Source organism: Squalius cephalus, assembly GCF_949319135.1.
Source record: "Squalius cephalus genome assembly, chromosome: 5".
NCBI lineage: Eukaryota > Metazoa > Chordata > Actinopteri > Cypriniformes > Leuciscidae > Squalius > Squalius cephalus.
Genome location: NC_137126.1, coordinates 22712488 through 22722816, shown reverse-complemented (window position 1 = coordinate 22722816; position 10329 = coordinate 22712488). Strand labels below are relative to the sequence as shown.

The following is a 10329-nucleotide window of genomic DNA, read 5'->3' as shown; positions in this document are numbered from 1 at the left end:
AATGGCTTTTGTTGGGTAATTTAATCCATGCCCAGCCAAGCTGGCATTCATACGGCAACAAACATTGCATACTCAGCATCTGGACCTTCAACATCCATGGTTATAGGCACTGTAGATTTACAACACAGTTTAGTGGAGAATAGAACAAAAGCCATTTCAATTTTTATGGGTTTTTATTTTTCATTTCAAATTTATTTCATTCATAAACCGTACACTGCACTTCAGATAAAAAAAAAAAAAAAAAAAAAGATATTTTGTGCATAGACAAAATCAAACAAAATATAATGTATGTGCACTGTGGCTTCTGCAGTTCAAAGCTTAAAGGAGGAGAATCTTTTCCCCTCCCAACCCCATAAACAAACAACATCTATCAATACAAAGTGACAAGTAATAGATGTTACGTTCAAAAGATCTCATTATCTGAAGTCAGCCACTCTTTGCTTGTCATACCATTCCAATGAATCTATTAGAATCGAACTGTATGTATGTGTATGTGTTTTTTAGTGCTGTGTCTCCCTTTTTACAGAGAACAGTGGCATTACAATATCATTAAATTGAGATTTACATCTACACTTAAGCAACTAAGGCTCAAGCTAGTCTTGAAATGTTGTTGCAAAAATACAACTGGGTCCTAAACGTTTCTCTCAGAGTAAATTATGTGTGTAGTTCTCTGGCATATAGCAAAGTTCAATGCATCATCAGCAGTTTGTCAAAATTCTGTGCAGGGATGAACACATTTAAACAACTTTTAAAATATTCACCAAGGCCATCAAGTCCAAAACTGAGAAATAGCTTCTCTCATGATTGACAAATAAAAATAAAAAATAGAGCAAGTAACAGGGGAGAAAGTACATCACAATATTGCAAACAAAGGGTAGACATGAATAATGAAACAATGGAATTATTTATGAATATAAAGCCTTAACACTACAGGCCAAACACATTCATTTGATATTTCAAACAGATAAAATAAGGTCACAGTTCAGAGCATTGGATAATACACCAACACAAGAAAAGAAAAATATATAGCTATATAGTTTTAAGGAAATTAGAATTTGAGTAAGATCACAAATGTGTTTCAGGAAAAGAAAGGTGTCAGGTCCATTTTGCTTTTCTGTTTGGGGAAATTTCAAAAACTTTCTGTCAAGTTTATACTATTTGTTATGTTTAAATATTTTATTACAATGTCGCAATTGAGATTCTTGACAATCTAAAAGGGGTTTTCATCAAAATGGTGTGACTTCAACTTTCCTTCCAGCTGAATATACTTTCTGAATGCAATTTGTGTTTGTTTTTCATACATATGGTTTAAAAATCTATATAAAATGTAAATAATAGATAAAATAACTGTTTACAATAATAATGTGATGTGAATGTTGCAGTACGGTCTTTACAGTATGCTTTCTATAATAGTTGTCACAGGATGAACGTGATTTCACCTAATGCAAGATGTTCCTGGAGCAATATCTTTGTTGGTGCTGGAACGACATTCCAATCAACCAATCAGATTTGACAGACATGTTTACAGTTTAGTTTAGGCTTACAACCAGGGTTTGGTGCTTCTACATCAGTGTTATTCACCTGTGATTTCCCTCTGATTTTACGGATAACTTATGGGGGTAGGGTTAGGTTTAGGGGTAGGATTAAATTTTAGGATAAATAAACTATATTGACCCAGGAACATGTCTTACTTGGCAAAATCACGGTGACCATTGTCACAGTTAAGGCTAGTTCATGCAAAACGTCCTTCATAAGTTTGGAGGAGGACACCGATGTATTGCTACTCTTTGGTTGGTGACAGGTAACGTGACATGAAGCGCTTCACGGTTGAGGTTTGTAGCAATAGACACCGTACAGCTTCTGCTTTTTGTCGGGGAAGCCAACATAGCGAACCGCAGCCTCCGTGGGGCTGCAGTTCTTCCTGGGCCTGGAGATAGGGTAACGAACGCTACCGTCGGCCAGCCAACCGGCATCACAACGGTCGTATCCAAGCAGCTTCCAGGCAGCATACATATGGCCCACCTTTGCAATCTCAGCTCCATCTTTCTCACACGCATTGACAGCCTCCTCATAGTCCAGCTTCTTGGGCTGGATCAGGTAGTAAAAGCGGCCTGTGATGTAAAACAAAGAGTTTCAGGGTTGTGGACACAGACACTGCTAAATGTTATACAGAATTGAACTGTTTAACTCACCTTTAAGGCTGGCTGTGAAGCAGAACACATCATAGCGGCTGTTGGACTTGTCCCTCCTGCCGTAGTTTCTCAGTCCGGCTGAGGTCCTTGCGCCTCCACAGGGCTCTCTGGGTTTGGTGATAGGATACTGCACGGTTCCGTCACTGAGCCAGCCGGCATTGCACCAATCCAGCCCACTTCTCCATTCCTCGTAGAGCTGCTCGAAAGAGGCGACCACAGCGTCCTGCTCCAGACACGCAGCCTCAGCGTTTTGGAAGTTGAAGTTGTACCGCCCCAAACGAGGGGAGTATGGGAAAACAACCCCTGTGAATGAAAGTGAATTTTCCCCTGAGGAAAAGTTTGACTTAGTTTAACATTAGGATGATTTGATGAATGTATTTTATGACCGCCCAAATGAACGAACGCATAAGAGCGATATTAGTAAAAGCCTTAGTTTTATAGAGTTCCCTGCTTAGTTAAAAAGATTTACATGGTACAGTGTTAGAAAAAAAAGCTATTCAAAAAGAGAGAAAATTACTTGCAGGGTTTAGGCTTTTCAATCTTATACTCCATTGTTCCAAGGTAACAATGGATAGTTATGCCAGCCTGTTTCATTATGCTCATGCACCTCACTTTTCTGTGTAAAGATCCCCATTGTTTCTCTGGAACCAAGTCTGCAATGGTGGTCTTGGCCAAGAACAAGAACTACAGGGTATTACAGGAGAATGAGCTAATGATAAGTGTCAAATACAAAAGTTGAAAGAAACATAAGAGAGCATCTTCACATTTCAAGTGCTAATGTGTAGCTCTGTGGTAATGTTGATTAACCTAGAAATCTAGACGCACCCTAGCGGCAGCAAAATGTATTTTGCAGCCAGGGTAGTCTAGCAACTCTCCATTGACTATTGAGCTGCAAAAACCTAAATTGGGTCAGTCCAATCACATCGTGTATAGAGTAGGCGGGGCGGGCTTAACATAATGACGACAGAGTTGCGACGGTTCCCTGCTACTTGAAAACAAAGAATGGCGGCTGCTGCTGGAGAACAGTCTTTCGAATCGGCTTTAGCCGCGACTCTGGAGGACTTGGAGTTAAGTTTTTCTTTGAGAAAAGAGCAAAGAACGGCACTTAAGTCATTCTTAAAAAAAGGAAGATGTGTTCGTAGTTTTGCCGGCCAGATATGGCAGAAGTTGAATCTATCAACTAGCTCCGCTGTTGGGAAAACGCTCTGGTTGGTTGAAGCGCTGTCCTATTGCGTGCAGAGGGAATTTGAAAGACAGCCGTTTATCCCGCCCCTCGGATTGAGCCGTGTCTATGGTGAGTTGCCAGACCTAACATCTTAATGTAGGTCTGGCTTGCCAGGCTAAATGTTGATGACTGTTTACTAAAATTACCTGTTCAAATACAAATTCTGAACTATAGAAAGTAAATAAAATATGTTTGTAAAGTAATGGCAATGTGTTTTAGATTACAGTCAGTTCATTTGTCAAGTGTACTGCACACATCCTGAAAAGTGAAGCCAAAACATTTAGATTCCGGTGGCTAACTGCTGCTATAGGTCATAAACCCCCCCTCTCCATGTAATCGAATGGGACATGAGCCAAAAAAACATATATGTCATTTTAGGTATTTCTTATCATGCCGATGTAAGTTCAAGTGTTTTTTCCCCCAAAAGTTTGATTTTAGTTAGTTATTTGATGCTATAAAATGGGGTGTAACATCATTATTGACAGCTGTGCTTGTGGTTGAATCTGCGGGAGAGGGAATATGGGCAGGACCTTGACGCAGACTTGTGCTCCAACTGATGTAATCGGCAACGACCATTTCTGGGTTTCTATTTTGTCTTCATTTTTCTATACAGTGGAAGGAACTGGAGACACATCATAATTTTTTTTTTTTTTTACAGTCTATTATACATGTCAATGCAGACACATATATGGAACATATCTGCTGTTTTATGACCAGTTGACTATTGATTGTTTAATTTTCAATAGTAAGTCACTTTGGTTTAAAAGAGCCTGCTAAATGAATACATATAAATGTTACAGGTTAAATGAATACTTATGTGACAGCATAAAAAACTAAAGTTACCTTGCAGTTCAAGGTCCACTTCGACAGTCTTGTCATTCAAGCCATTGATGATCTCACACCTGTATGTGCCATAGTCCTTCAGATCTAGGTTTGTAATAACCAAGGTAGCATCATTGTCATCCGCCCCCAGCAGGTAAACGCGGCCCTCGAAATTTCCGTATTTCTTCTTGTGGAACCCCATGGACATCAACACGTCGGTCTCAGTCGAGTCATCCTCAAGCTTTGTCCACTTGATTCTGTTTCCGAACAAATTGGTCAGACCTTCCAGTCTGCAGGGCAGAGTGATATTGTCTCCTCTGTTGGCATAGACCTTGATTCTTTCATCTAAAATGAAACAAATAGAGGTTTATCTCTCAATGGTTTCTTTGTATTGAAACCACACAGTAGGTCTAGTATATTTGTTTTGTGTGTTTACAAGGACAGGATGAGTTTAATTATATGAGATTTCCTTCCATCCTTTTATTGGTTTGATTTTATCCATATGTCTTAAAGTTTTAAAGAAGCCTGCAATCTTCACAAAACAGGAAGAAACACAGTGCCACACAAATCTCAGCCAAAGAAATACTCAAATTTAATGGAATCAGATGGTACGCTTGCACACAAACTGGGCTACCACAGACATTATTCTCCCATTTTGTGTCAATAAGGACATATGTTCCCCTACCCCTCTAAATCTGTTTGCTAGCTGATGCTGTGTCTGTATCTCTGGTAGTAGTTGCTATGTCTGCTTGTGGTTAGGGGCATAATTGTCTCATTCAGTTCCACAAGATGTTTCCTGATCTCTGCTTGAGCCTTGGGAGGCCCTAATCCATCACAGCTCCATGATGGAAGATTTGATAGATATCAAGGAAACTAAAACCGACCCAAGAGTTCTCCATGCCAGCTATACACCGCTATCAAAGTGTCGATTGCACAGCAGACATAATTCGATTTAGCTTAAGGCACCATTCAGTCTCTCTTTTCCCTATGGTTTAAACTGTCCACAGATGTGCTTTGCCAAATCATTTAACCCATATTATCAAGTAAACTCAAATCATTTTTGTTTATCTACACCATCAACTGATTCATGTAACCATGGGCTGGGCAACCTGTCAATCTAAAAAGATTAAGACAGAGACAAAGGCACTTTTTCCGTTAAGCCATGACCAGCATGTTCTACAAATAACATTTACACTCAGGTGAAGTGTGTCTGTAGGAAAACCTTTCCCATATGCTCAAAACAAATATGGGACTCATTAGCAAGACTTTCTGTCTTCTGCATCAAACCATTTACTTCACCGTAGTCCTTTATTACTCCTCACTCGACTAAGCTGGAAACTTCTTAACTATAATAACATGTGCCCAACCTGTGCTCAGAATGAATGTATACATGTTCTTAACATCTGAGCGTTTCATGGATCATAAGCCATGTTAAACTGTACTGTTCTCCACCTTTAATTATACAGCACTTAATTCACATTATGACCAACTGATGAAATATTCTCTTCTTTCCAGAAGTAATTATTGCCCATTTCTTACAATCATTACCACATCTGATCCCTTTTTACACATTGTGAGTCATTCACTCTCTCACTCTCACTTTCTTCCAATTAAACTCTCTCTTAGGAGACAGTGTGCCAAAGTGGCATGCTGTAACCAGAAGGAACAGATGAATAATCTCTCATTAAATGATCAAGTACACCCTCCAGTAATGACAGCAGCTACCAGTTTTGGAAATTTATAACTAAGCTTTTTGGATTAGGGCTCCACACATGCAAGAGCTTTCATTGTTGGCTGACTATCTGTACAGCATTGCTGGTGTGATTTTGTACCAGTTTTGCACAACTCTCAAATATCATCTCAAATCCTCTAACCCATAATGTTCTCCATATACCCAACTCCCACTAGTTCCCGTGACACCCATCCCCCATGTCCACCCACCCTTTATTCCTGCTCTTGTAAGCAAACAGAAGGAAAGTGTTTACTCTTGAACGGCAGAATGGAAGTGCCGTGGTGGTTTAAATATTTAAGTGCCTCTTTCCCACCCACCAAGAACTCAGCTATTTGGTGTAAGAAAGGATAGATATTAATTTAACATAAATGGATTTTTTTTTTCCCCCTGAGAAAACTGTAATTGAGGTCAGTGACTAAAGGAGTCATAAAAATGTAGTAATAATCTAAATTATTATAATAATAAATAAAGTATTACAAAATTATAACAACAAATAACAATAATAAATATACATTTTAATATTATTAAAAAGTTATTTTAATATAGAATAGAGCAAGAGAATAAAAAAAATATTAAAATGTTGAAATATACATATGCAAATAAAACAATTCTTGACAATTTATTAAAAAAGAAAAAGTAAAGTAAGCAAGCAGACTCCAACTAATATTTCAAGTAGTTAGACAATAGGTTATATAACCAAGTCATCAGAGACATTTGCAACCTGAAGTATAAACAGAGATATTTTTAAATTAAAACAATCATTCAACATTGCCATGTAATATACATGTTTGGGCCCCATTGGCATCTTGTACACATCTGCTGCATAAATGGGGTTGGAGTCCCACAGTTTGTGAGGTACACAACCCTAAATGCATAAAAGCACACTGATTAGAGCTTCACATCTGTGTATACAAATGACATATGGAATCGCTCCCTCACAGTCAGACAGTCTTGATGGCTAAACTTCACTTCCTACACTTTGCTGAGCAAGCAGAGGTCAGTGGGGTATGAACATGAATTATTGCACACAGCTGGACAGCACTCCCGCTATCATAACCATCCTACTTGTGCACTGACATTTAGATTCTGCCTCTTTCTCCCCGTTTGCATGTGTTATAGTGAGTTTATTTGAAAGTCCTTCCTTCATTATCTCCCCCTTTCTCTCGTCCATCACACACAAAGCCATTCTCTTTCTTTTTCACACACCCCTTACTCAGCCATGCCTGACTAATGGCTGAATTATGTCTTGAACAGAGCCTCCGTGAATCAGGCCTGTCTTGAGCAGTCGCTAAGTGCCCAAAACTATAAGAAACTTTACTTCTTCATCCAGTCCCTACCTTCTCTCCATCAGCCCCAGTCCAGCCCAATCGATACACACCCATAAATTTACAGACCATTACATCAGAAGGAAAATAACTGCATTCAGAGAGGGGCTCTTTACATTTTCAGAGGCTGTTAATCTTGCTGTAGCTCCTGTCAGATACATACATTCAGTGGCTTCACTGTAAAATGGACATGGCAACGGCCAACATACAGCTGGGAATATAAAGGTTCACTGTGTGGCTCTTCAGCCACTAATATGCTACTGACATCACTGGCTGTCAGGGACTGATCTTGCATTTACCCTCAAGAAAAGGTAATAGCCGCTTTCCACGGTCAGTTCAGTGTTGGCTCACATCCTCCACTAACTGTCAACAACTGTAACACAACTGTTAAATTACCTGCAGCAGATGTTTTAGAGCTTATGAAAGTCTGTGGTGAGCTGAATCTTTATGGGTGTGTGTGTGTGTGAGAGCATGTGTATAGTGGGAGGAGTCTTGGAGTATTTTAGAGATGAATAGTGGAGTAATACAATTCAAATCTGCTGATAGCATTGATGAAATTATGTTCATCCATGGTACATATTTTTTGTCTTATCCCTCATTCTTATTAGCGTTTAACTTTGATGGTCTTATTTCTATAAATGATACTGTGCAGTTTTTGAATATTACATTTATCTTACCACATTCTCATATGCACATAGACACATAAACAGATGCATGCTGAAACGTAAATTAATTAATTCATTCATGCACGAAGGGATCATAAGTGGTTCTTACCTTGTGCTTCAACATGTAGACTGCTTGCAAAGAAAAACAATGCCAAGGAAAACAGAGCGATCATTTTGTCTTTTTGTTTCGTTGCCTAAAGGCCTCTTGACTAGAAAAGCGAATTACCAACAAAAAAACAAACAAAAAAAAAATGGTGAAAAGAAATAAATGCAATTGGGCAATAAAACTGGAGAGTCCAGACAAATGCTTTCTTCCCGTTGTTGTCGATGTAGGTGTTGGTAGTTGTGCCACAAGAAAGATTGGGCTCCTAAGAGGTCCATTCAAAAGGCTTATATTGAAGCCCTGGCCAAATGTAGCCACTCCCCCTCCCCTTAGAGAGAGATGAAGCCCATCACCCTACATTGTGTGTGTGTGTGTGTGTGTGTGTGTGTGTGTGTGTGTGTGTGTGTGTGTGTGTGTGTGTATGCGTGTGGACTCCCTCATTTAAGAACAGCTTCCCTTTCTGCCATGCATGGCTCTCCGTTTAGATTTAAGGGGAGACGTGCAAACTACAATGTGTTGTTTGTGCTGGCTACAGTATGGTTAACAGGATTTATATAAGGACTATTATGTAACCATGTCTTTAAAATGAGAAGAAAAAAAAAGCTTTAAAGAATGGACTTTTTTTTTTTACAGGCTTTTGTGACATCACATTGGTTTAAATACAGTTTAAGTTCTCCAAATGTTGATTGATCAACTTTATACAGGCATCTTGTCTAATAGTATATTAGTACCAGAACCCCACTTTAAATATTTCTTTCTCAACATTTAGTCTAAGGTCTTCAAAGTAAATCTGTCCAACAGTGAGCATGTCTCACTGGAAACAATGGACTCCCCACTAAGAATTCAAAACCTTGAACACAATCATGCTCTTCAAATGCTGAATTACACAACCTCTCCACATGCTTGTAATACGACTAGTGCAGTGTGACTTTGCTGATTGTTTTTGCATGTGTTTGTACCTGCTGTGTTATGATGTTTTACATCAAGGCCTGCCAGACATATTTTTGATCAGCCAAGAAATCCAAAAAAACATCCACCTTCCCATCTGCCCATCTTCTTGGTTCCTCTTGAAACCTCTTCTTCACCTAACATAACTCCCTTTTCAGATTACTTAATGGAAGCTTGTACTGATAAGTAAATATATGGCCCACTTCACCTAAACAAAAGTATGTCTGGACTCTAAAAAGACCTCATTATCACAGGAGAAGAGATAGGATGGGGATGTGGAAGGATAATGTGTGGTCCATCAAGTATGTTTTCTTAGTGGTCTCGATGGAGTGATGGTGAAAGGGAGTAACCTGTTCAACGCAAATGATGTCCCATAGTTATTTCAGCTGTGATTTACAGATTCTAGGTGAGAAGACACCCTTCATCCCCACAAGGCCTTGTCTTAGAATAAAGCTCCATCGAGTCATATGTTCCCCACCCTGAAAAAAAAAAAGCTCACAGAAGACAGAGGCCGTTATTTCTTATTTCTATGTGTGTCACACACACACACACACACACACACACGCACACACACACGCACACACACACACACACACACACACACACACACACACACACACACACACACACACACACACCCCCCCAACCACACACACACACACACACACACACACACACACACACACACACACACACACACACACACACACACACACACACACACACACTATGGAAAATGAGGAAGGGTCTCTGGGTTGCAGCATGACTGACTGGAAATGTGGGTCTAAAACACTTATTAATTCTTGATTACCCCAGATGATATCATGAGTTGCTTATTTTTTACCAAACACTTAAACACAAAAGGACCAATTTGCAGAAATAATCATGGCAGTTATGAAAGCTAGTTTAGGCAATTTGTCTGTTTGCTCTGTTTACTTTTAACCAAACATAAAAAGCCATTTTATTTTTGGTTAAAAGGTGTAACTAGGTGTAGTTTTGAGTTGTTAAGCTAAAAGAAAACATATTTTTCCACTGTTGAAATCTATGAATGACTTGATAAAAGAGAACAGTTTTAAAATATACTGTACAAATCTTTAAAGGCTTTATGAAAGTAAGGAAACCAGAATATTTAACTAATAAATGATTTTGTTTTCTCTATCAACGACAAAAAGTGTAGAGCTCATCAGAACACTTAAGTCTGGACTAAATCCTTCTGCTTTATTGAATTATGAACCCAAAGTCTTATTTGGAGCCAAAGGCTAGGGAGTTGAAACCATGTCTAGTTGTATGTGGCTATAAGCCATAGTGCACATCTGG

The 10329-nt window shown here is 39.0% G+C and overlaps 1 protein-coding gene across 2 annotated transcripts; it reads right to left on the bottom strand.

Annotated features, from left to right (window-relative positions):
- Positions 1-300: 300 nt before the first annotated feature.
- LOC307158416 (hyaluronan and proteoglycan link protein 1-like) lies at positions 301-8330 on the bottom strand. 2 transcript variants are annotated; one of them, XM_079870970.1, is made up of 4 exons: positions 8071-8330; positions 4261-4584; positions 2193-2519; positions 301-2111 (listed from the first exon to the last, which is right to left on the bottom strand). In XM_079870970.1, the coding sequence occupies exons 1-4, from the start codon at positions 8132-8134 to the stop codon at positions 1822-1824; spliced, it is 1005 nt and encodes a 334-aa protein (XP_079727096.1). In that variant the 5' UTR covers positions 8135-8330; the 3' UTR covers positions 301-1821. The 2 variants fall into 2 exon arrangements, with proteins under 2 accessions (XP_079727096.1, XP_079727097.1); XM_079870971.1 differs by having other exon boundaries at positions 2193-2495.
- Positions 8331-10329: the final 1999 nt, after the last annotated feature.

What these genes read in the sequence shown, in the direction of transcription:
- LOC307158416 (XM_079870970.1), bottom strand. Translation starts at nt 8,134, where the DNA reads ATGATCGCTCTGTTTTCCTTGGCATTGTTTTTCTTTGCAAGCAGTCTA. An exon ending in AGTGGACCTTGAACTGCAAG is followed by an intron (nt 2,520 to 4,260) that starts GTAACTTTAGTT and finishes ACTTTTCCTCAG; the next exon opens with GGGAAAATTCACTTTCATTC. An exon ending in CTTCACAGCCAGCCTTAAAG is followed by an intron (nt 2,112 to 2,192) that starts GTGAGTTAAACA and finishes TTTACATCACAG; the next exon opens with GCCGCTTTTACTACCTGATC.